General features: G+C 39.0%; 2 protein-coding genes across 2 annotated transcripts; one reads left to right on the top strand and one right to left on the bottom strand.

Moving 5' to 3' along the window:
• Positions 1-4,207: 4,207 nt before the first annotated feature.
• On the top strand, positions 4,208-20,910 carry agbl5 (AGBL carboxypeptidase 5; the record flags this gene model as incomplete). The annotated part of the gene is made up of 17 exons (XM_079255147.1): positions 4,208-4,269; positions 7,121-7,410; positions 7,512-7,683; positions 7,819-7,985; positions 9,360-9,537; positions 9,634-9,812; positions 11,876-12,404; positions 12,587-12,756; positions 13,069-13,204; positions 13,351-13,562; positions 13,793-13,995; positions 16,414-16,593; positions 19,297-19,436; positions 19,551-19,603; positions 19,772-19,944; positions 20,626-20,759; positions 20,833-20,910. The coding sequence occupies exons 2-17, from the start codon at positions 7,199-7,201 to the stop codon at positions 20,908-20,910; spliced, it is 2,916 nt and encodes a 971-aa protein (XP_079111273.1). The 5' UTR covers positions 4,208-4,269; positions 7,121-7,198.
• Positions 20,911-22,696: 1,786 nt separating this feature from the next.
• Positions 22,697-24,846, bottom strand: ost4 (oligosaccharyltransferase complex subunit 4 (non-catalytic)). Its single transcript, XM_079255664.1, has 3 exons — positions 24,780-24,846; positions 23,538-23,675; positions 22,697-22,823 (listed from the first exon to the last, which is right to left on the bottom strand). Exon 2 carries the CDS (start codon positions 23,672-23,674, stop codon positions 23,561-23,563), a length of 114 nt encoding a protein of 37 aa, XP_079111790.1. The 5' UTR covers position 23,675; positions 24,780-24,846; the 3' UTR covers positions 22,697-22,823; positions 23,538-23,560.
• Between the last annotated feature and the right edge of the window lie 1,425 nt (positions 24,847-26,271).

The raw sequence follows: 26,271 nt of genomic DNA, 5'->3' as shown, positions 1-26,271 counted from the left end.
GCGGTACCTGAAGCATATTTTGGGGCTTTTCCCCGGAGAGGAGCAGCAAGCCTAAAGGAGCTACAATGAGTATCAAGCTGGCTGGCAGGAGGTGGATCCTGTCAGGCAAAGAACAGTCAGAGAAGTACAGCACATTTGCATTTCTTTACCAGGGTCTCAAAGTAAAAAGTACCAGGTCTCTTTTAGTGGCAGTTGTGCTGACACCAGGACACCGACTGATTGATGGGAAGATCTGACAAGCATCCTTTGGAGCTGATATTCCTCTTCTCTAGAGTGTGTGCCTAAGTTCCCTTGAACCTGTTTGAAGTCTCTTGATGGGGAGAATGAGGTCTCTTTGAGGCCTTTGGAGACTGAAGCTGGTTTGTTAGTAGTGAGAACTTCCACTGCAAATCTGTTCATCCTGGTCACTGAGAGAAGAAGAAGAAAACCCAACCAAAAAAAGTATTAATAAGTTGCACTAATGAGACAAAAATACTGTCCAGTCAGGATGCAAAAGAGCTTTTTCCTGTTTATGTAACTCATATAGACAAATGGAGAGAATATGGACATATAGCTTATCCCAGGGATCCTCAATCCTGGTCCTTGAGGGTAGGTGTCCTGTAAGTTTTCCAATCCTTGCTGAAACACACCTGACTCAGACTCAGACAAGCTCTGCACATGTCTGATAAATGCACATTGCTTTGGATCAGGTGTGTTGCAGCGGGGGACACTTGAATGTGAAAAGAGAAAAAGAAAAAAATCTGTGAATGATCTGAAGGTGTTGTTGGGAACATCTGTCTGTAATTCAGGTCTGCCCACGAGGAAGACACGTCCACCAAACCTTTACTCTGTTGATCGCTGAATCAAGCAGCTACGGAAAACAATGACATGACAAAGTAATACATGACAAATACAGATAAGAAAGGAGCATATTTCCATTGTATTCAGTCATTTTTGACCTTCTGGGGTGCAGGGAACATGATCACACACGGGAATCTTGAGAACATTCATGTTTGTCTCTAGGGGTAGCACCACCAGGTGCCTGACTTTCAGCTCCTTTGGACCAACCCTGTCAGAGAGAGCAATTGTACACTTTTACAGAAGATAACACTCTAGTAACTGAAGATAAATTATTAAAACAGTCTTCACCCTGAAACAGAGGCACATAAAAGCAAAGGATGTAATTGGGATTATGAAATTACCCACTGAAATGTAAATCATTCCAGTTTAGCTCTTGAGTGTGTTCATTACTCGGCATTCAAGATGCTTCTCCCCATTAGAACACAATGTCTTCTGCACAGCTCCACACCTCATGAAATTACACACATTATACCTTTATTCACAAGCTATGATCAAACATATTCAAATTTCAAGGTCATCAATATTTAAGAACAGTTAATGCTGTAGGTTTTACAACACAATAAGTAACACTACACACTGTGGAATACTCTATAGTCTATGTGTTAGACTGATAATATTAATATAATAATAATAAAGTGTGTTCTTAGCACTTCATTGTGGTGTTTTTAACTCTCAAAATGAATAAACCAAGTATAGCTGTACTCTAATACTCATTTACTGTGTAATGAACTGCCTCCAGATCACTAGATGACTGATGTCAAGTGTTCTTCCTGTTCTGATCTTATATTACAATTTAAAGCTATAAGACCTTAAAATAATAATACTATTCATTATGTTTTGTTCAAATCCAACAAAACAGAGACCAGAACATACAATAGAATTATATAAACGAGACAAACTGTGAATTTCTTCCAGTTTTATAGACAAAACTAAGCAGGTTAAATTAATTAAGCGAAATGCAAATTAAACCTTCAATACCCTGCAGTGCAGAAATGACAAATACCTTTGTACATGAACAGGGCTCCGTCCATTTACTACATTAATGACAGGAGCAAATCCGTTTAAAAAAAAGACCAAAATTTACCAGAAAATCCAGTCTGAAGCTTTAAAATGTAAATATTACCTAAGCCTAAATCCAGACAAGAACCTGCAGTTTACTTTAAGCTGAATTACTTCAACTGACTTCACTGAACTTTTTGATTAATTACTGCAAACAGCAAAACTCATCTGCACATTCATTAAACAAGTGGAATTTCAACAATATAGATAGAGACAGCTGCAAACAAAAGATGATCCACTCTTTAAATTACTCCTTTGGGATTAGTGTACATTGAATTACAGCAGAGGGAGGAAAAGTCCTGCACATTCGTTATCACGTACGCCGAGAGTGAATTAAGTCTATACAAGCTGAGTATTTATGGGTATAAGTAAAGTCTTTTGCAACATAACTAAATCAAGGAACATTTAAAAAAAAGAAAAACTTTGTTCTGCACTTGTCCAGTAATTTTGTTCTGTGGATAAAAGTCACAGGAAACACACTGTCCTTGCAGACCTGAAATGCAGGCATCGTGCATCGTGAACCACTTCTGGGAAAGATAATTCTCCATTTGTACACAATTTCTCTGACTTACTTGTTTTATAAAAAGAGACAGTAAGTTTAATTCTAAGTGGTTTTATAACAAATCATTTTTTTTCTGTGATGCAGGAAGATTACTTTCTATTTTGTTCACAGTTAACATGTTAAAGTACTGAAAGGCAGTGAACACATCTTCATCAGTATCTTCTCCATGTGTTTACCAGGATCTTCCACAAGGCAGAGCCAAATCTTCGGTAAAAATCTCTGACTTCATTCATGGGCAGACTCAAACCTGGACTTACCTTCATAAACAACAGGAGCAATAATTGTGTAATTCATCAGTACATGACGCTCTTTCAGTATCCTTCCTACGATAACATAAGAACAGACAGATCACTGGAAAAATATTGCAAAATTATACAAATTAGTATAAAATCTATTCATAAACCGCTGATCACAGAGCATGTGAAATGTGTCATTCATAAAACCAAACCTAGAGAAAATCATCACCCAGCTGAAGTCTCCCTGAACTCTCAGCTCAGCTTTGGTTCTGGGATTAGATTTAAACCTTACTGCATGGGTTCATGACTAGTACCACTTTGGACACAGTTTGCGGCTGTTTTTAATGGAAAAGATTTCCACTCTCAATGATCAAGCATCAAACATTCAAAGAAAATAATCATTAAATATGGAAGGTAAATTGTACAAACAAACAATCATTAATTGCATGTGGACAGCTGCTAAGATCCCTAAAGCAATTAATATCTCCCTTTCGGTGTGTTCTGATAAGCATACTGAAGTGGAATTGACTTAATTTACGCTGACTTATTGTATTAGTCTTATCTGTCAAACACTATAAGTCAATAACTTTTATTATTTCCCAAATTATTAATTAATCAGACACCATCTTTTTGTTTTACATTTTTAAATTAGGTTATTTTAACTGAGGGTGGTATGAAAAAAGTACATTCCCTTTTCTTCCCCCAAGGTTTAGTGTGTCAAGGTATCATTTAAGAGAGAAATAATCTTTCTAAAAATCTTAAAATTAGCAGATGATCAATAACATATGATGCACTACATTTTGTCATTAATGAACAAAAACTAAGCAAAAATACAGAATCAATGTGTGGTTTGCAGTTCTAGAGAATTCATTTGTTTTCAGTGTAGCATGGAGGAAAGACATCAACTGTGATGTTTATTGATCTCAGAGAGTCAACTGTGTATCAATCTGGGAAAAGTTATGAGACTATTTGCAATGAAACAACAGCTACATCTCAGACACTCTGGGCCTTGACAAGCATACTAGTCTTAAAGTTCACAACTAAAACAAAAATCAGCTGAAGGGATTGACAAGAGAAAGCTACTTTTTCCTGAAAACACAAAACAAACAAATACAAAGAAACATTCAGTGACACAATAACATCCAGTGTGATATTAGCTTTTCTTTATTTCAGTTCTTTACGGTATTAAATTAATTGTAGAGTAGGTCTTGAGGGAGTTGCAAATGATTGCATTGTTTACATGTCCCTTGGGAAGATAAGTAGACCTACTGTGAACTTTGAGATCTGCTCCCCACTTTTTACATTTCAAAACATTATTGATTCTTGGCATTATTAACCCGAAAACTGATTTTTTTCTTTTCTTTTTTTTTTTTTTAAAGGAAATGCTTCTTTGGTCTCAGAAATATATGTGTCTGAAAGCGGCAATCCTTGTCTAACAAGCTTTCGGCGACAAAAGAAAATTCCAGGCACCATCGTTTTTCCAGGGAAACCTGAACGCAGCACACGGAGCGATGAATTGAGGGTTGGAAAGGACGGTGACAACAAAAATGGACATCGATCGAATATAGCCTGGTAAGGTTGACAATTTACAGATTCACACACGCGAACGGATGGAGATTAAATGTAGCGATAATAAGAGGAAAAGCGGCTTTCCTTGCGATAAAACTGCCTGTTCAGAACAACGACTTCTAGCTCGGTTGCTAAGTTAGCCTCCGTAGCTCATAGACGTCTGCTAGCTAAGTGCAACATTATCGTCATGACATTGACCTCTAAATTGAGGATATTATTTAAAAACCATGTTGTGTTTGCACGTTCAGCTGAACCAGGGAGGAGTGCAAATATTTTTTGGCACCAGAAGCCACAGTTTTTTCCACTCCGCTCCATTTTCCATCAGCTGTTGTTGTTGTTCTTCTTGCTGTGCTGTTTGTGTAAAACGTAGCTTTTTGTTTTACTGGACTGAGCTGATCTGTTGTTGTGTTGTTGGAAAGCAAAGCAAATGACCGTGATGATGATGACGATAAAGCTCTTATTATGGTGTAGTAGAATGTGTTGTGTTGTTGGTTTGCAATCGGGGGGGGGGGGAGGGTTGCAGTTTCCTAAATGGCCTCGGGGTGGCGCTGTTTCGTTGACTGTTATCTTGGTCATGTCTCAGTAAACCAGCTGACTGGGAGCAGAACTGTTGTCATTAGTTTTACCAGTGTTTCCCATTAAAACGGTGCCCATTTAAGTTAGCAAATCAGCTACCTTGCTGGAAGTTGGAGAACTTGTAGAACTTAGCCAAGTTCTTTGCAACAAACTTTATGGTATTAATTCTTTGTATAACATGGTGATATTATGGGGTGGGTAGGGAGTAAACAACAACAACAAAAAAAACATCAACAACAACAACAAAGAAAAGCCTGTAGCCCTTAACTGAAGGACATGCGTCCAACTGGACAGTCCACTAGCACCTTCCTACAATGTCCTCTACTGTTTGATTTCATGCTTGTGTTGTTGTCAGTCAGATGTAAGTCGCTTTGGATAAAAGTATCTGCTAAATGACTGTAGAATAGAATAGAATAGAATAGAATAGAATAGAATAGAATAGAATAGAAAGTGCAGATTTAATTAATGCAGATTTCCTGGGTGTTTTATATCTGCTTATTTATGCTGCTTGCTTCTTACTAAATCTTTATCTTTTATGTTTAATGTTTTTGTTTAATTCTCTGAATTTTTTTTATTTAGTCTTTTTCAGTGTTGTAGCCTCCTGACACAGTTACAGACAGGGCCTCTTGAGACATAGTTTTATGTGTTTGCTATGTTGTGTATATGTTGGTTTCACAGACTCTTAATTTAGGGGGATTTTATAAGTAATTTATTTTTTTTTTTTATTTTTTTTTTTTTTTATCCTTTTCTACTTTTAATGTAAAGCACTTTGTGCAAAAATACACTTTCACTTTCAATTTTACTGCATGAAAAGAGCTTTATAAATAAAGTTCAGTTGATTGATTATATCCAAAGAGATGAGCCATCCAGGATCAGTACCTGCAGTTTAGAAATCTGTAACAGAGAAACTCTTATAACTGGCTGGGTTTGTTTTTGTCTCCTACACTTCTAACATTTGTACTCTGATCCTTCATCCATGTTTAGAGAGATTACACTTGCAAGGAATCTGGAGCTGCTTAACAAATTAAATTTAGTTATCTGGTAAATATATCTCATATATAAATATATTTATATCTTAAAGGGGTGCTATTATGGTATTTGGAGTTTTTTGAGCTTTCTACAGTGTTACAGTGTTGAATCCTCATCAGACTTGTGAACGACACTGTTTTTTTTTTTTTATCACCTAAACGCATGTTTGAGTTTGAGTTTGAGTTCCAGCACTCTCGCCGTATGGTTTCCATGACGACGAAAAACGCGTCGTTTTAGAGAGGTTTTTCTACTTGGAAATCCTTGTGACGTCCCGGGGGATAAGGTTCGGTGATTGGTTACCTTCTACTGGTTAACAAGGGCATGTACAAAGACATCAGGCGGGTGGAAAATGTGGGATAAAGTTATTTCCAACGATGGCTGGTGAGTTTACCAAAGAGAGACATCCTGCTGCATTCGTTGCTGTGGGTTGCTGTTTTCCACTTCGTTTTCAGGGTCTGATTCAGGTTCCAACATGTAGGGCTGTATGCTATGTGTTGACATTGTATTTTGTTTTTTTTTATTGAGTTCATATTAGCCTAATCCTTCTGTTTATGAGATGTTACAATGACGGCGAAAGCAGGTGCGGTGCGCGCTCCCGATGTAGTGCAGTGGCGGGAGGCGGGGCTTAATGCGGAAGAGTCTCAATCCACTCGTTTTGCCCACAGGCTGATCTGACAGCCTACGGAGAGGGTCGGTCTGAAGTAAATAAAGCGATTTGTGACAATAACTCGATCAATCCCAGCCCTTCTGGTCTCATAAATAAAAATAGATTAGCCTGAAATGCACATAATAGTTCCACTTTAAATATATCTTATTTTAAACCATTATTTTTCAAATAAGTTTCCTTTTCTTTCTGGCCAAGGGTTCCAACAGCTTGTGCTCACAGTGATACCATAGTGTTTGGCATCACACACACACACACACACACACACAAACACGTGTATTGCTGATGTAAAAACAACTAAAGTTAAAGAAAGAAAAAAAAAAAAAAGAGATAAAGAGTTGGCGGTGCTGATAAACCTTGCAGGGAAAATGGATCATTTACATCCAGCATCCATATTAAATTATGCATGTGACTGGGAGAACACGATGAAGCAAAGTGATTGTGGTCAGCTGAAAAAGAATTTACTCCTGGCGACTATGAAATAATAGCGATTGACTTATTTGTTTGATCAGTAAATTGGTGCACCCTCTCCTTGTTATTTATTTATTTTATTCATCTAAGTAAATGTTGTTTGTCTGATTACAGGCAATCTTGTGTCAGAGCTCCGACTGGCACTTCAACAAGAGAAAAGGAGGAAAGTGAGAGAAGCCAGAGTTCAGAGCGATGGAGGCTCGCTTTGGTAACATTGTCTTCAGCTCCAAGTTTGACTCAGGGAACTTGGCACGAGTGGAAAAGGTAGAGAAGCCCTTATTAAGCCCTTCTTCTGACACATCCCCGAGTTTGAGTTCCTCTGGGTCACATCAAACCCCTGACTATGAGTTCAACGTGTGGACGCAGCCCGACTGCGCTGGCACAGAGCACGAGAATGGAAACAGGTAACAAAAGTAGCTTTTTGTATTTTTTAATCTCCATGAGAGGGGGAAAAAAGTCTTTTTAATCATTTGTTTCTGCTGGATTTGATGTTTTTGTCTTTCAGATCGTGGTTTTACTTCAGTGTGCGGGGGGCCGCACCTGGAAAGCTGTTAAAAATTAATGTGATGAACATGAACAACCAGAGGAAGCTCTACAGCCAGGGCATGGCTCCTCTAGTCCGCACATTACCAGGCAAAAACCGGTGGGAGAGAGTTCGGGACAGACCCACATCAGAGGTAAATGCACACTCTCTGAACTCGTCAGTGTGAAGATGTGAGCATCAGGAGGCAGTGAGGAGGAGAACTGCCCGCCATGCTATTATTATCTCGCTATTAATACGTCTCTTCCTTCTTTCCGCTGCTGCTTTCTAGATTGTGGATAACCAGTTCATCCTTTCATTCACTCACCGGCTGTTGGTGGTGCGAGGGGCTACAACCTATTTCTCCTTCTGCTTTCCATTCTCTTACACTGAATGTCAGGAGATGCTGCAGCAGTTGGATGAGAGCTACCCGAGTGTTGCTCAGCTCAGTCCGAGCAGGTAAATGAAATGAAAAATACTTTATTAATCCCCAAAGGGAAATTCAATATTGTCGTAGGAGGAGGTCTTGTTCTGGAGGCTGATGGCTGCTGGCAGGAAGGATCTTCTGTATCTTTCAGTCTTACAGCAGACCTGAAGAAGCCTCTCACTGAACACACTGTTGTTTCTTCACTGTGTTGTGGAGAGGGTGTGAAGAATCCTCCATAAAACACTTATTTGCTAGCCTTACACGGCACAATCATGAGAAAAAGGAAGTACATCCTGTTTTAGTTGAAAGCTTTCATGCCGTTCTAAGTCTTGAACAAAATTAACTTCAATACACACACTGTCGTTATTTCAGCCAAAATGCAGACATGATGTGTGAAAACAAAGCACATGCCATAATTCAGTAACTCAGCAGCTGTAACTTCACTCCTTTTCCATAGAACTAGTTTTTTGCATTACATTGAAGGATTTTTGACTCGCTCTCCTGTGTGGCTTTACACACATCTCAAAGTTCACTTGCAAGACTTCAGTTGTGAAGCTCTGGACTTTGAGTTATTACAACACCTTGATTCCTCAGCCATTCTGGTGTTTATCTGCTGCTGTGTTTGAGGTCCTTGTCACACTGCATGAGCCAGTTTCCACCAAGCTTTAGTTGGCAAATAAATGGCCTTACATTGGACAATAGAATAATTCAGTAGAGGTTGCCTTGATGACCCTTTTGCTGCAAAGCCTCAAGTTATCTGTTATTGACTACCATGGTTGGCATTGGGTGTAAGGTTGCTATTACGCCTCTTTGGGTTTTCACCAGTTGTGACACGGTACATGAGGACCACATGTCTCCACTTTGTCTCGTCTTGTCAGGTAGTTTGTCCAGACTCTACTTTGCAAACAAAGGCTTTGTTTGCAAAGCTTTGTTGCCATATTTTTTTTTTTTTTTTTTTTTTAGAGATAATAGCCTTTAATTTTACATAACATTTAACATGCTGATTGGAGTTTTTATTTTATTTCTAAATTTCTCCAAGAATGAAGACGTTACAGTTTGATTTTAGAAGGTACTCACTGAAATGTCCACTGGACAAATTATCGACTGTCTTGACATTTTTCCACTTGTAAATAATTATTATTACTGCAGAACGGTTGTTAGAAATGGACTTATGTTCCTACTTACCTGCCTGCAATCATGTGCCTAAAACATCATGTTTGATGATGTCTTTCCTGCTTGACATTGTGCTAACACACAGCTCAAGATATTCTTTTTGTTCTTATGTGACTGTAGATTATTGCTGGAACCTTTTTTTATTGAAAGTAGCTGAATTTCTTTTGTTTAAATTCTTCTCTGCACAATTTTCCATCAATCTTTCTAATTAATCTCTGTGTGTTTACTTTTAGTGCACCAAGCACTGTGTATTACCATCGGGAGTTGCTGTGCCACTCTCTAGATGGTAATCGGGTGGACCTCCTCACTGTGACCAACTGCGGTGGGATGCAGGATGAGAGAGAGGCTCGTCTGCCCAAGCTGTTCCCTGACTCCGATACTCCAAGACCACACCGCTTCTCTGGAAAGAGGGTACGGCTCTATTAAACATAAACCCATATTATTTATTCGTATAAAAGACCAGTCTGTTGTGCAGTCACTTACTGATGCTACCTTCTGTGTCTGCAGGTGTTTTTTCTGAGTAGCCGTGTGCATCCAGGGGAAACTCCCTCATCCTTCGTCTTTAACGGTTTTCTCAACTTCATCCTCAGAAGAGATGATCCACGTGCGCACATGCTGCGCAACATGTTTGTGTTCAAGCTCATTCCTATGCTCAACCCAGACGGGGTTGTCCGCGGACACTACAGGTAAAAATAAAAAGATCACGTACCATCAGAGCCATATGAGTTTCCTTCCACTGTTGCTTTATTGATACACGGTTTGCATTAATCTAAAGAGCGTACTGCCTTCACTGAATGACCTGTTATACGGTTTATGATCTAAAAATCTGAATCCTGTAACTGGAATAAACATCCCATTTTGGGACATTTTATTGCTGGTTATGTTTTCAAATAACAGCAAAGCAAGGTTGATGGGCTTGTTTCTTGCAGCTTAACAGTTTGTCTTGTGATTTGTAGTAATGATCTTACAGAAAACAACTCTGCAGCGCATATTGGAAGCATCTTATTACCACCCTGTTAAAATATGCATTCAACCCTGACATTGTCTTTGTCTTTTTCACCTAATAAGTCAAAACAAAGCGAGAATTTAATGAAGTAAACACTGTCCTTTCTGCTGTCTTGCTGGCTATGGGAGACATGCAAACATTTTCTCATCTTTCTCCCTTTTTGTTTGGGGAAGCAAAACGTACAAAAGATGTCAACAGTAAAGATTTTTCATTTGACAGAAAAAAAAAGAAAACTTTTCAAACATTACCTAGAAGCCAGATGGAAATGTTCAGGTTTTTGTACTTGTGGTTTTAGTCTGAACACAAGGCTGGTCTGAAATGAATTAAACAAGAGTCAAATGTACTTTGACACTTGTTTTCTTTAACTGCTTTGCCTTAAGTTTGTTATATATGACAAGTTAAAACTACTATGTAAAAGTCCTGAGCTACCTCGTACCTCTTTATATTTTTCCAAAGGAGCCAGAATAACTTAAAATAGTTTTTAGCAACAGGTCTCAAGGCTTTCTAAAGGCCTTCAGTTTTTTTTTTTTTTTTTATCCCTTTGGATATTTGATTTGTTTCTTTTTTTTTTTCTTTTTTTTTTTTACCTTTTTATTTCATTCATTTTACTGACCTGTCAAGAAGCCAATAAAAAAGGGAAACATTTCAAAGTGCAGCCAATATCCAAAGAAGAGCTTTAAAGGAGAAATATTTCTAAAGACTTCTTGAAGAAATTACTGTAAATGTCCTCTGAGAGGATCAAATACTGACTTTCAGACTCCTCAGATCTATACAAACTCAGTTTTAGCTTTCTGTGCTGTATTTCTATTTGCCTGCTCCTTTCCAGCTACTGCTGCTCCAGCTTTGTGTTTCTTGCGGTTGATATATAAACAGACACTGGAACACAAGCCATGTTTACTAGAGGTGGGAAAATCGAATCAAAAAATCGAAAAATGGGATTTTTTTTTTCTTCACAATTTTAAAATTGATTTTTTTGTTTAAAAAAATCTATCTTTTTTTAAATAAATAAAAATAATCCATTACAAAATTTTTGTCATATTTATTGATCTTTTAACTTGTCTTAGGCATTACAGCAGCAGAACAATAATCTGGCTACTGGGTTGTATTTCCCAACTGAAATCAAAAAAATGAAATAAAACAAAAAAAAAAAAAAAAAGTTTTATACATTTTTTTGGTTTTTATTTCACAAAAAATAGCATTATCGAAGAATTGTGAGAATCACAATTTAAATCGAAGCAGCACCCAAAAAATCAGAATCGAATCGGGACAAAAGCATATCATCACAGCCCTAATGTCTACTGTTGCCTTTTATGGAAACACAGCAATGATACAACTACAGGGAAATGTATCATATGATGCAGCAGGGATTAGTGGGAATAAGTGTGCTTTTTTTTTTATGTGTATGCATGCAAAACCAGTCGGTTAAAATTAAATAAGAGGTTATCAGTGTTGTTTTTCCTGTTGATGAAATGGTCACTAAGAGAGATGACTAGTGCCTGTTTACTTGAGTTCCTATTGGTAAATGTGACCCCTTCAGGAGGTTCAGGTTAATCCAGCGTCCCTGTGTCACACAGTGATGTTTTAGAGGTATCAGTGACCCAATGTCAGGAAGCACTAGTTCTCTGTGTTAAGCTATAGCTCTTTTCTTCTAGTGTGTGTGCTGCAAAGAATCACATACAGTGTTACGTTACAGTTGGGAGATTTGTCGTAAAATCATTTTTTCTTTCTCTCTTTTGTTCTCAGGACTGATTCCAGAGGTGTGAACTTAAACAGACAGTACTTGAACCCCAGCCCTGAGCTGCACCCTTCTATCTATGCAGCCAAAACCCTTTTACTGTACCACCACACACACAACCGTTTACACAACACACAGTCCACCACACAGTGTAACAGCATCACACACACACAGCCCATGCCCCTCAACACCAAGCCCACGAATCAACATCTGCCCCCCCTCACGGCCCTGGAAGTCAGCTTAAACCAGCAAAATGCAGAGAAAGATGCACACCCTTCACAGCCAGATGTTCCCATGGTGATGGAAGAGAACAGCTGGACTACCATGGAAATGGGGAAAGGAAACCAGAACAGTTCCCCGAGTTCTTCGGAGACTCTAGCTCCCGTCACTGTAGATGTAACTGTAACACAAGTGGAGGAACCTGAATCAGTGCCCCCCCAGGAGGGGGGTGTTGCTTATTATGTGGACTTACATGGTCATGCCTCTAAACGTGGATGCTTCATGTATGGAAACAGCCTCTCTGATGAGAGCCAGCAGGTAAAGATGCTCATTTCCTGCCTTATCTATACAGTATTGTTGGAATTGACTCATAAAATACCATCAAGGTTTTGCTTGTTGCATCAATTTTCTAAAATTTGGTGATGCTTTCTAGATTTAAAGTAGTACAGCTAATGAATCCTTGGATGCATATTGATTTATGCTATTTCTTCTCCTTGTAGGTGGAGAACGTGCTGTATCCAAGGTTGATTGCTGTCAATTCAGCCCATTTTGATTTCCTGGGCTGTAACTTCTCAGAGAAAAACATGTATGCCCGAGATAAAAGGGATGGTCAGTCTAAAGAAGGCAGTGGCCGAGTCGCTATTCACAAGGCGATCGGGCTTCTTCACAGGTATCGCAACAGTTCACGTTCGCTGCTATTATTAAGAGTTTTAATTCTGTCCAAAGAGCCAAGTAGAGTGTATCTGCATCTCTGACTAATATCATTTTGTTCATAATCTGTATAAAAAATGAGTGGCTGCCTTCCTTTAGCCAGGTTCTGCCAGAGGTTTCCTTCCTGTTAAAAGGGGTTTTTTTCCTTCCCACTGTCGCCTCATGCCTTGAGACAACATTGTTGTGAAGGGGCGCGATACAAATAAAGCTGAATTGAACTGAATTGATTATTTTATGTTCTTACCATGTCTCTGTTTTGGTTCCACTCTAGTTATACTTTGGAGTGCAATTATAACACAGGAAAAACCATGAACACGATACCACCAGCCTGCCATGACAATGGCCGCGCAAGCCCACCTCCACCTTCATCATTCCCTCCGAAATACACTCCAGAAATATTTGAGCAGGTGGGAAGAAACAAATGTTTATGTTATTTGTCACATCTTTATTTTCTAGTCTGCTGTTTGTCAGATTCACTGCAAAACCTTTTTGCCTGAAGAATGAACGTACTCGGATCAGGCAGGTTTTTAAGTAAACGGATGCTGTGTCCCAGGTGGGGCGTGCCGTGGCCGTCTCGGCCCTTGACATGGCGGAGTGCAACCCTTGGCCGCGCCTCGTGCTGTCTGAGCACACTTGCCTCACAAATCTCCGAGCCTGGATTCTCAAGCACGTCCGCACCACCAAAGGCCTGAACGCACACTGCAATGCCCCCTCGAGAGTGCACAACAATGGCAGCAAGGCGTCCCCGCCAAAAAGCTTCAACAAGTGAGTTTACATGAGTCTTCTGAGACTAGATGTTGGTTTGGCCGTTAATTACAACACGCTTTTATTCATTTATGTATATAACTCATTGATATCACTACATATATCTGTAGACAAGTCAACAGTAAAGGGGATGGAGCTGCAAGTCTTTACACACTGTACATGATAATGGCGTCACTTTCCCGCCACACTGTTAACTGCTGGGTTTCTGTCTTTGTCTCGACTTTCAGCAGCTTTTTGTCTGGTTCGGCTTCAGAGAACACCCTCAGCCGTGTTCGCTGCAACAGCCAGAGTAGCAGCAGCCAGACACCCTCCCCGAAAATGCACAGCTCGCCGAGTTTTACCTTCGGCTGCCCTCCACCCCGAACTCACACACAGCACAACGGCACACACACCAGCAGTCGTGGAGGCAACAAGACACTCGGGCCGGTCAGGGGTAAGTTGATCTCTCGAGCTTCTGCTTGTGTTGCTGAGGGGGGCGGGGGGGTTTGCTTACTAGTCTTTGGGAGATTCTCAGCGACGTTTTTGCTTTTGGCTTGTTGATATGTGTGTGTTGGTTGGCTTCAGTTTTGCTGTGAAAGTGATACAAAACCTCTCCCAGGCAGGTGATTCATGCATGAGCTGTAATACCAGCATGCTCCCTGCGTTCCTACAGCATGACCCCACCGTCTACTCCGGTCTGTGTGCCTTTTGTCATCTCCACGTGATTATTCCCTTTTAATGAGCTTTCTTCTAATGCAACAATTCCAAAAGGCTTTTTTTTATAACCCATTAAAAATATCTATTTATATTTGCCATCAAGCAAATCACATTCATTCGATGTCTTGTTTGTTTCTATCAGCGTATGTCTGTATGAATGAATGAAAGAAACATTTAACTCATGACTTTTAAACCAGACTCCTCCTAAAATAGATTCTGTATCTTTAATACAGCAGCAGTCACAAGTTCATGGTGTTCTGTTTCTTTGTTAAATAATTAAGAGGTAAACATCCAATATTACATCAGTTCTAAGACATGATACAATTATGGCATGAAGTATTTATGGAGTATTCGTGCTAACTTGGCACACTTCTCCTTTCACTTCTTTATTTTTTCATTTTTAGTGTTTCAGGACTTGTTGTCTTGTTGAAATGAAATATAAACTTTTATCCCAGCCGGAGGTCCTCCTGAGCACTTGGGGGGAAAAAAAAAAAAGAGGTTTTCAGCGTTGTATTTTTCTCCACCAACGTCTTTCTCTGTCGAGACTGATCTTCCAGTCAAAGGAGCCCGCAGAATGATGCTGCCACCGTCATACAGTATGTTACTGTAGGTATGCTGGAAATGAGCTGATGCTCTGTGCCTCATTGTAAAGCTTCAGTTTCTGCTCTGTCAGAGCAGGCATTTATTTTCACAGTCTTACAGGTCCTTCTGTAAGGTGCTGTCATGTCCACAACTTCTTTATTTCTTCTTTTGTAGTAAATCTGACCAAATGACCTAATTGTGAATAGAGCTCAGGATGTTCAGCTATCTGTTTTAGCAGCTGATATGTTTTTTTGTTTTTTTTAAAATTTATAATACTGAAGTCTGCAGATATTCACTTTTACTCTTGGTTTGGTTTATTCACAACAAACACCGTCCACTGTGAGACTTTATGTCCAGGGAATCCATTGTGTAGCGAACCCCGCCAGACAGTGGTGAAGCTTTCTGATGTTTCCAGGATTATTTTATTTAAGTTGATCCATTTTGTGATCTTCCTTAGCCTTCAGGAAACACCGTAAGAGCTACAGGACAGAAACACAATATTAGCTCTTTTCTTCACAAGTGAAGTCTTATTGTTTTAATCATTAAACACACAAACAGCTATCCATCAGCATAATATGTTGACACGAGATAATATAAAGTCTAAATTATATTGGAGGCTAACTTATTGGAAACAGCTTGAAGTTCTGATCTCAGCATAGCTGTTACAAGAGTACTGCACTTGTTAACAAACATGTAAGAGAACACAATCATAAATTGTTAGAACCGAACAGCAGCTTGTTCCCATTCCAGCTAGGCGCTTAATTATCAGAGATCCGAAGCCTTGCAGTACAACAGCCGTTACTTAAACCAGGGGTGTCAAACTCCAGTCCTGGACGGCCGGTATCCTGCAGGTTTTTGTTGTTTTCCTCTACCAGCACAGCTGATTCAAATCAAATGAATCCAGCAGCTTCTTGTCAGCCAAGTTTTGAATTTCGGTCAGGTGGGCTGGAGCTGGAGACAACAAAAACCTGCAGGATAACGGCCCTCCAGGACTGGAGTTTGACACCTGTGACTTAAACAATGCAAATTTCCTCCATTTTTACTGTCAAATTTCTGCTAACAAGATGATGAAACCGAAAGTAAAAAAAAACTGTGCCAAAATAAAAGCCTTTTTAGTGCAAAGAGTAACGTCAAAATAAAAGCTTCAGGAAATGGTTACCATAAAATTGTCTCATAAAGAAGTTGTGTTTTTAAGGGTTTATTCAGCGACCTTTACACATTGAGTCAGTAACTGGCACCAGTATGTTGCAGAAGCTTTACAAGAACCCAAGTGGTGGCGGGATGCATCAAAGCGCTGCTGTGAATGTCATGATGAAGGGCGGGAAGACTCGCCTTTTCATTTTACGGGAAAAAAAGAGGAAAAATCTTGAGAAAGCTGCGTTTGCTTGGTCGTTGCAGAGAACTGAACAGAATCTATTTTGGGAGTCTGAAACATAAAACGTGAAAGACTTGAAAGAGGCTGACAACTTCCCATCTGGATTGTTTTCTTCATTTATGTGTGTGTGTGTGTTTGCACAGTCCCTGCATGTGTCTGAGCAGGCGTGTGTGTGTGTGTGTGTCTCCTTCTCTGTAGACACTAAGCCTCAGGAGAAGAGACGGCCCCACCACCACCGCTCCATCCTACGGTCTCCCAGCAACAGCCACACCCCCTCCCGCCCCCCACTGTCACCCCCTTCCTCTTCCTCCTCCTCCTCGTCTTCCTCAGTTTGTGCAGCAGGCTCCTGTCCCCTCCCGGCCTCCGTCAGTATGACAGGTCTGTACTCCCTGCAGCCCCCCAGCCTCTCCACCTTGCTACCCTCCCTTCAGGCTCTGCCCCGACCCGGGTTGCTCTCCAAACTGAGTCCCCTGCTCCTCCAGAGCCTTCCACCTGCCACCAGTTCTCCCTCTGGGCCCACCCCGGACTGATTCTGGCTTTTCCTGTGAGAACGTGTGTGTGTGTGTGCGTGTGTGTGTGTCTGTGTGTGTGTCTGTATGAATGAACTAAGTGAACGTAAGTGTGGAAGCAGGTGTGGTAAACATTTCAAAAGGCAGTAACCACTACCTGTGTGCGTGCGTGTGTGTGTGTGTGTGTGTGTGTGTGTGTGTGCGTGTGTGTGTGTGTGTGTGTGTGTGTGTGTGTGTGTGTGTGTGTGAAAAATATATGGTGCTAGCTTTTCAAAGTTAAAATGTTTTTGGTTTTACGACAAACATTGAGTCAAAAACCAGTAACCATGCAGTCTCCTGGTGTGTTTTTACTTGCCACAGCAAACTGGATGGTGTGTGTGAATGTGTGAGTTTGCCTTTTGTCCCTTATTCTAAGCAGAAATGTCAGATTTTAACACACAGATGTCAGGATGAGAATGTGGATCATTAAAAAAGAGCTTTTCAGAAAGCGTACTGGTAATAAGCTGAGGTCTATTCCCATGTTATTCTGTTGATCTCTGCAAAAGTGTCATCAGTTTTTAGATCTCCCCTCTTTTCACACACTCACTTGTAAGTGTTAAATGGAGTTGTTGAGAATCAGCTACAGAACAAAGAACATATTTTGTTGCACTTTTTGATGTTTGAACTTTTTATTGCTTTAATTTTCTAGTAAGAAAAATAGGAGACTGCAGAATTAGATGAAGCTGTACGAGTTTGCTTTATGTCAAATCATTTAAGCACCTTCTGGTCTTTTACTTTCTAATTTATATGCTCTTGTTTTTTTTTTTTTAAACAAAGTGCAAGTTGTAGACCTATTGAACTGTCATGATATAATAATTTGGGGTTGGGTTAAAATAGCTCTTTGCTTTACATCGGTTACATTAAATCGCCAGCAACTGGAGAAGTCTGTTTCCATCTGCGAGTCAGTAACTTGTTCTGTCATTACTCTGAAATCTGTGTCATTCCAGTGTCAGACCAACTTCGGTCACGGCATTAATAGTTTTCACTGTGTAGCCTACTGCCAGGATCCCTTTATGGGGACTGTCGCTGGCTTAAATCCTTAATGGCTGATAGAATCATAGAGTTGCTTGTACGCAACAAGGGTTGCTTTATGGAGCTGTTTGCTAACCAGCAATACCATAAAAACCATTTCATTTGGCTTTGTGATGAGTCAGAGTTGTTGAGTATTTATCTTTTTTTTTTATAATAGGACTCCTGCATTGGTGTCCATGTAAATAAAGTGTTTTTTTGTGTGTTTTATCAAACAGATGAGGAAAAAAAAAAAACGTATTTATTAAAGCATACAAGTGTTTTCATGCGTAAACTGCAGCTGGCAGATTTGTAGAAGGGTGCTGATAGTTGTTTTATAGACATAAAATAATGACATTGTTTTGGTGCATAAATTGTGGAAACCTAATGGTTTGTCTGTAAATCCAGCATACAATTGATGATGATCTGTGTTTTAGGACCAATCGTGTCAGGTGTACTGAGGACGCAGCAGGAGTCAGTGCTTCGATCCGAAATAGCTCCCTGAACATCTGGCCTTGCCCTGCTGTTAGCTGCCGTCTGATCAAGTGCTGTGACGCATCGTAGTCTTGGTGTGCCTTTGTTGTCGGCTCTGCTCCCATCTCAGATGTCTTCTGTAGGGTGTTCATCCAGCATCACCTCGTCTTATGCAGAGAAACTTGCCCTTGATAGCTGTAGCGAAAGCAGATTGTTTGAAACTAAACAGCCTAACTTACTGTTGCTTACCACAAAAAATACAACAATTGATAAACATATCTGCATAAGCCGTGTTGGCATACAAATGAAAAGAGGCATGTTTAGCACTTTTGTTGTCATTAATAGATGATAAGAGGAAAAAAAATGAGTCTAAATGCTCCTTTAAGTCAGCGATGCAGATTTTAATGTAGCCGTTCCCACTGCGTTCAGCCGAGCGGAAAAGATGTCTCGCTCTCGTTGAGCATCCTGTAGTTTTATTCTCCTCTCACTGTGAACGCCGACGTCTTCTGTGCCATTTGTTTCAACGTTAAAGTGTCCGTCTTCAATCAAGGTGGGAAATAAAATTTAAAAAAAAACAAAAAAAAAACAGCTTTAGGTGGAAACATTGTACGCGTAGTCACACATGCTTTATGTTATATACACTTTGTGAGAATTGTGCCATTTCCTTGAATGTGGTGCTAACCTCCTCCACCAGACTACAAATGTGCGTTTGTCCTTGTAAAGATCTATAAATATCACCTTTCTTGAATGTGCTACTGTCTTTTACTGCCTTTCTGTTTATTTAACCTCTGGAATAAAAGATATCCTTTTGTGAAGCAAGTCCTGTGTGTGGGTCCTCTGCTCTCTTTTTATTCCATGTGTTTGTGTTAATCGTCATTTTTCAGCTCAAAGTGTGCATAAAAATTGTGTACGCAATGCATAAAAATCTAAATTTTACCTTTTAAATTGATTCAAGCAACTAATGTAGACTAGACGATCTCTCGGGACTTTGAACTTTCCTCATATTTTTAGTTTCTTTTCCTGTGTTCACACGCCTTCATGTTGTCGACAGGCATCAGCTGCCCAGATTTTAAGGCTGGTGGATCCGGTTCCACGGGCAGGTCCAGAATGCCTTTTCCCGTGCGGCCCGGGCGTGCAGGTCGAGGTTTCCGAGCTCTTACAATAAGTCATCCTGCAGAAAGAAGCCGAGAGGTCAGCTTCCCTAAAGCAAGCCTTCCTCAGTTCCCTGATGTGATGTTTCTAATGAGACGCCCTGTAGCATTCTGGTTTTGATTCATGACATCTTCATGTGTCCATCTGTCACAGACGTCTAAAGACACGGGGCCTGAACATATCCTGTCATCCATCACATTTAGCAAGTAAGCCCAGTCTTTTGGATCATTTTTAAGCTTGAAAGTTGAGAATAATGCATCATCATAAAGAAAACCAGGAAATGCTTTTTGTGAATTTGTCCCAGCAGGATATTATATGGTGTTAAACCTTAATGTGCTGTGATTATGGACATTACCCTTTCTGTTGCCTGCCAGGTGTGAGCTGCAGCCCCACATAAGTCGCATCCCCATCCGAAAGGTGGGGTCAGTTGATGTTCCAACACACAATATAAAAACATCGCCCACTTCACATGGAGACAAGGAGGTGTCGACCACCGTGAAGGTCTGCAAGCTGAACCCTGGCCTCCACAGACACCTGGCGCTGTCAGGCACGTACGCACGCTCCTCACTTCGGTGTCCACGTGTCATTTTTTTGTTTTTTAGCTAACTGGATAAAATCTAAACCATGATTACCTGAGTCAGTGAGAGATTTATAACATGCAGGTATCTTGAGAAGTTGATTTTAGCTTTGTCATTTTCTGTATTTAGCTGTACTAATTATTATATTAAAACATAATCTTACCAGAGGCCTAAACTACCAAGTAGGATCAGCATAACCCTAAACTGGACAAAAGAGGACCTGTGTATAACAATACTGGTTTTCAACTCGGTCAGTCAGCCCAGGTTTTCTGATAAAAGGATCGTGGTTAAAAGGTGGAGTTGACAGCAGAGGATTAATCACAATTGTTCATTCCTGATGGGCTGGAAAGCCGAACAGCTGCTGCAGCCAACGCAGCTTTCCTCTTATGCACAAATTGGGTTGAAATTAAATAATAAAAATGCATGTTTGTATAATTGGTGATTCTAAATTTCCTTTAGGAGTGAAGACACCTTCTGGTTCTTTCATTTGTCTCTGTGTTGGCCCTGTACCGGACCTGTCGGGGATGTACCATGCCTCAAACCTGAGAGCAGCTTCCATGTTGATTCCAGCCTGTCAGCATGATAAAATGAAGGGGAAAAACTGTTTTATTTTTTCAAAGCTAATATCACTCCTCTCTTTCCTTCTACAGGTGTGTCAGAGAAGGAAAGTGCCATCCAGCTAGCTTCCAAAGCGCTGCTGGTGAAGAGCACAGACAGAAGTCTCATCTACAGAGCGAATACCATCACAGAGACCACGGCAGAGGTGGATGCTGCACTGCAACAGGTAAACACGGTGAAACAAATGCCAGAAGAATCGTTTGACTGAAGCTTGACGAGTCTGTGTTACATCTTTGAAGGTCGAGGAGCCTGCAGTGCTACCGATGCCCGACGCTGTGAACATATGTGACACGCTGACGCTGTGTGGAGAAGCTTAGGAACTGCACAGAGGAAGAGGAGCTTGATTTTACTGTTTGAGTGACTGTGAGCCTACATTCCTATTCTAATCTCTGAACATTTTTTATTTTACTTCAAAATAACAAGGTGGTTATTGGTGTTAAAGGCCGACTCATTGATGTGCAAAACAATTGTTTTTTTTATACTTACTTACGCAGAGCAACCATGTTTCTTTCAGCCATCCTATGCAGCATTACATGAGAGCCGAGCAGCTTTACTTTTTCCAGGATCAGTTAGATGAAGGTTAAGTGCCTTTTTAACTATATTATCACACTGGTTGGAGTTGTTGGAGGGGTGGCACAACATTTCCAAAATCTGTATTTTATCAAGGATCTGCGAACTTGAAATAATCCCTTTAACATTTCAGCTCTAGCTCTGTACCATACATATCTCCTGCTGTTCCCTCCAACAATGTGATGTGAAACACTATTCCTGTTACACTATGGCCAAGCATTTCATTCAGAGGGTTGTTTGTTTTTAAACCACTGAGCACAACACCTTCTCTTCTTTTTCTGTTTTTTTTTTTTAACCTCATTTCTTTTGATTGTATAATTATTACAAAGTATTTTGTGCTTATCATGTAGTGTTTATTTAAAAGAAAAACAATTGCTATTATGGATTTAAACATCTGTTTTGTGGCACTGATCACACAAAAAATAAAAATGGAAGAATTGTGAAGTTTTATATGTATATATAGTTTATCAGGGGTGGAAAAATCGAATATCTGGAGTTTTTGCTTCACAATTTTAAAACAGATTTTTTTGTTTAAAAAAAATTTTTTTTTTCAAATAAATACAAATAATCGATTATAAAATGTCATTTTTATTGTTTTTATTGATCTTCTTACTTGTCTTCTTAGGCATTATAGCAGCGGAAGATGGTTTGGTTACTTTGTTGTTTTTTCCTAATAGAAATCAAGAAAAATGACAAGCAAAAACAAAAAGTTTTGTATTTTTTTTTTTTTTTTAATTTACAAAAATCTGCAATATCAAAGAATTGTGAAAATTGCAATTTAATTGAGTATCAGGATGTTGTGTGAAAATCTGGGCAGATCAGCAGTTTCTGAAATACTCAGGCCAGTCCATCTTAAGTCATTTAAACCCATTTTTCCTCACTCAGGTGCTTGGTTTGAACTTCAACAACATGCTAAATGCATTTAGTTGCTACCGTGTGATTAGCTGATGTTAAGCTTGTTAACAAAAGTGCTTAAACTGGCCAGTGAGTGTGTTCAGAAAGTTTCGGTTTTATGAGGTCCTGTTCTTGTAAAAGATGACACCAAATCCTTTAAACCCTGTGGAAGTACTGTGGGAAAGCTTCTCTGCAGCTGGCCCAATGGAGGCAATTGAAATTAAGGTCAAATTAATTCAGAAATTACAGTAACTACCTTCGATTTTGCAACCTACAGGAGCATTTTTTGTTCTAGTGTTTTGAGTGAAACTTTAACTCTAAAGTTACTGGAAACTAAAACAAAACAACATCCCAGTGATTCTGATTTGATGAAATGTTTATCACTTGATTAAATCCAGCCTATATTTTTGTTATGCTGAAATAAGTAAAGACTACATACTTTTTGAGGTTTAACATTTCAATTCAGTATTTTTTTCCCTCCTTTTATGCCAATCATTGATATGGCGATTGAAATTGTCCTGTGTTGGAAGTTTAAACTTGAAATGCAAAGCAAAAACCTTAAATAAACTGTTTATGTTAAAGTTTCCGATGGAGTCTATTAATGTAGACATGATTATAACATTAAGTGAACAGTGCAAATGGAAATCAAACATTTTTATTAGAAAAAGAAACACTACTGTGCAAACAAAACAAAATTATCTTCTGGGAAGGAACCAGGATGAGAGGAATGGTGTTTCTCAGGAGGTGGATCTGATTTCCAGCTCACCTGTAGAGAGAACAAAACAAAAAATACAAAGTTGGTTCACAGCTGTTTAGTGAAAGTTGTACCAGGACTTGTGATTAAAGCTGAGGTAGGTAATGTTGGAGAGCTAGCTAGATGTGAAAGTGGCGCCCTGTCTTGGCTCCTCCCCCCTCTGGTTTTGCTCCTTGCATGATCCAAGGCTTTTTTATTCGCAGCTTTTTCTACCAATGATTTTCTCTTTCTGGGCTGTTTAGCGGGAGGAGACAAAAAAACCGAGTCGGTTTGGGGAAATCCTTCCTGCATTTTCTCAGCCATGTTTGCCTTCAGAGTTTCTTCTTCACTACTTTGTATTTTCATCCTAACACTCTTTTTGCAGAATGCAGCTATCAGGTATGTGCTGCGGGAGGGGGAGAGCTGGGAGAGGAAACTTCCGAAATATAAGAAATGAACAACTTCAATTCGGCACGAATGTTTTGATTGGTCAGTTTTTACTAATTTACAGCAAACTATATTTCTTATTGTTCATGATTACCAAATGTACAGACTACTATCAGGATGAGGAACCACTTTACCCAGATAAAAAAAAAAAATGTCTGAGCAACTTCAGCATGGTTTTTCCAAAGGCATTGGTCAAGGAGCAATGCAAAACAGATATAAAATCACAGCAGAGGTAAAGCAAATTGAGTCGATTATAGTGAAGTGTACATATGCACAATTAAACTATTTAAATGTAATTACCTTCCCAATCATTTTGGAGGACTTTACTCCTGCTTCTTGGGGTTATTGACAGCAACATAATGGTACAAGACAACCAGCAGGAACAATGACACGCCAAGCATGTTGGCAAAGATGGCCAGCTGCACGTCAGTCACCATCCTGGAAAGAACAGAGCCAAGGAAACAGAGCACATCTGGTCAAGGGATGTTGGGAGTAGAAGCATCATAGCAGGACTTGTATGAGTCCTGTTCGACCTGTTATAATACATTTTGAGCTTTTTAAAATAAATTATTTCAGAGGGGTAGTTTCACATCGCTGCAGGTCCTGAAAGTATATTAAGTTTCAAAGTTGGACAATGACGCAAGTTTTTTTTTCTTTTTTTTTTTTCTGTGTAGTGTGAGAGTTCTGCTGTATGGAATATAGTTAGTCATTTAGTGTGAAGACTTAGTATTCTTTCGGAAAAAAATAGTGTCAAAGTGGATCTAATTAAGTTGAAAATCACAAAATGACCATGACAGCAATAGGTATTCATGCATATCAAACAGTCATATTTAAAAAAGCTAATTAAGCATCTGATTGGACAGCTTGATACGTGGTCAAGTGGTCGCCATCCACCGTTGAGGGGTAAAGAGAAGTACTAAAGAGAAGATAAAGAGAAGCCTGGGAAATTTCTGCACCGAGCTTTACTCAGAGTACCTTCTTTTAATCTTACTTTTCTATGCATGCAAAAAACTGACTGGATAATTTCACAGGGTCACAATGCTTATCTCAAAACTACAATATGTAATTTGTGAACATCAATTTAAAAATGACAAACACATTCAAGTGTTTGCTGCAAGTTATAAATAGAATAGTTTTTAAAAATAAGTAGAACAAGCATGTGTTTAAAGCACTTATATCTGAGATTTGTTAATTTAGTTTAATACCTTCATGTTACCTAAGTTGCGTTTAAAACCCTAGTCATCAGCAAAGATACATCATTATCTTTGTCAGTATCACTAATCCAACAGGAAATCTCCTTGTATAACAGAATGATTAAAGTATTAGTAGTCTTAATAACCAGCCAGATAATGTACATAATGTTAAAATATAGGTATGTCAATTAATGATGATAAACTAGCGATGTGGCTAACGCGCAAAACTAGCACTGGGTAATTAGTATGGAAAGTTAAAATTAGAGAGCTACGTAAAAAGCTTAAACAAATTAAGAAAATCAATGGAATCGCATTGTACTCAAACTAAAGTTAATTAAAGTCTTTTCACCTTAAATTTGTAGTTTTTATTTCCCGGTTGGACCAATACTCCAGCTGCTCTGCAAAGCACAAGCTAAAGAATCTCACTTCCGGTTTGCGGCCGAGAGCCACGTCACGCTTAGGAGCGCCATAGAAATAGTTTTAATAGATCAGACCTCAGTCGCCAATAAAATCTAGAAAGATCAATAAAGAAATCTATATCAGGGGCGCCACCAGGAATTTTGGGCCCTATGAAAGACAGTGGCATAGATCCCACCACTTGATCGCAAATTCTAGATTTTTGTTTTTGCTTCAAGCTGATAAAAAGAATAGCTTTTCATGGGAATAAAAAAGATCTAGGGCTGTGTTTAACCCTTTATGGGGCAAGTGACTATTTTTGATCACTTTGTTTCCTTTCATATTCAGCGTGACACTTTTTTTTTTGTTAATGTAACAACAGAATGGAGGTCTTGGTTCATAGCAGAAGGACAACTTTAGGATAAATTTTGTAATTTTAAAGTATTTTATTGTGTGCTCTATAAAGGGTTAAATCAGAGTGCATACATTTAACTAGGTTATAGAGCTGTGACAATATGCTTTCGTCCCGATTCGATTCCAATCCAATTTTTTTGGGTGCCGATTCGATTTAAATTGCGATTCTCAAAATTCTTCCAATATTGCTGATTTTCGTATATTGAAAAAAAAGAAAAAAATATTTATTAAACTTTTTTTTTTTTTTTTTTTTGTAAGTAATTTTTCTTGATTTCAGTCAGGAGAAAATAACACAGTAGCCAGACCATCATTCTGCTGCTATAATGCCCAAGACAACAAGTAAAAAGATCAATGAACCCAATAAAAATGACAAAAATTTCATCATAAATTAATTTTATTTCTTTGGGGAAAAAAATAGATTTTTTAACTAAAAAAAAAACCAAAAAAAAACAAAAAAAACAAAACAATCAATTTTAAATTGTGACGCAAAAAAAAAAAAAAAAAACTCCAGATTTTCGATTTGATTTTCCCACCCCTAAGTTATTTTAATATAAATGGTTTATCAATTTATATTACTGCTATGTTATTACAACCTTTGAAAAAAGTATTTATTATTTTTCATGAAGGTTTAATGATTTTCTTATATAGTTTGTACATCTTTTAGGGCCCCTATCAAGTCATGGGGCCCTTAATATCTCCCTAACTTTCCACCCCCATATGACGTCTCTGCTCTCTATACATGTATTTTAACAATCGTAGCATACATTATTAACAGTTTGTAATTATGGTCATGTTAACACGATTTAAAATATATTTACTTTTCATTTTTTTAATCTGTCATCCAGGCCTGAGTGGCGATATTGAGTTTCTGTTAACGTCAGCTGGAGGGTTGCGGCGTCCAGTAGGAGTGGCTCCTGTGGTTCGACATCACCTCACCCGGCGTGAAAGACATAGTTCAGCGGCTAAGCTAGATGTTTCTTCTACTCCGTAGCTAGCGTTAGGATTTATCATTTCCAAAAGAAGATATTTTT

Source organism: Telmatherina bonti, assembly GCF_933228915.1.
Source record: "Telmatherina bonti genome assembly, chromosome: 16".
NCBI lineage: Eukaryota > Metazoa > Chordata > Actinopteri > Atheriniformes > Telmatherinidae > Telmatherina > Telmatherina bonti.
This window is presented reverse-complemented; position numbering and strand designations above follow the sequence as displayed.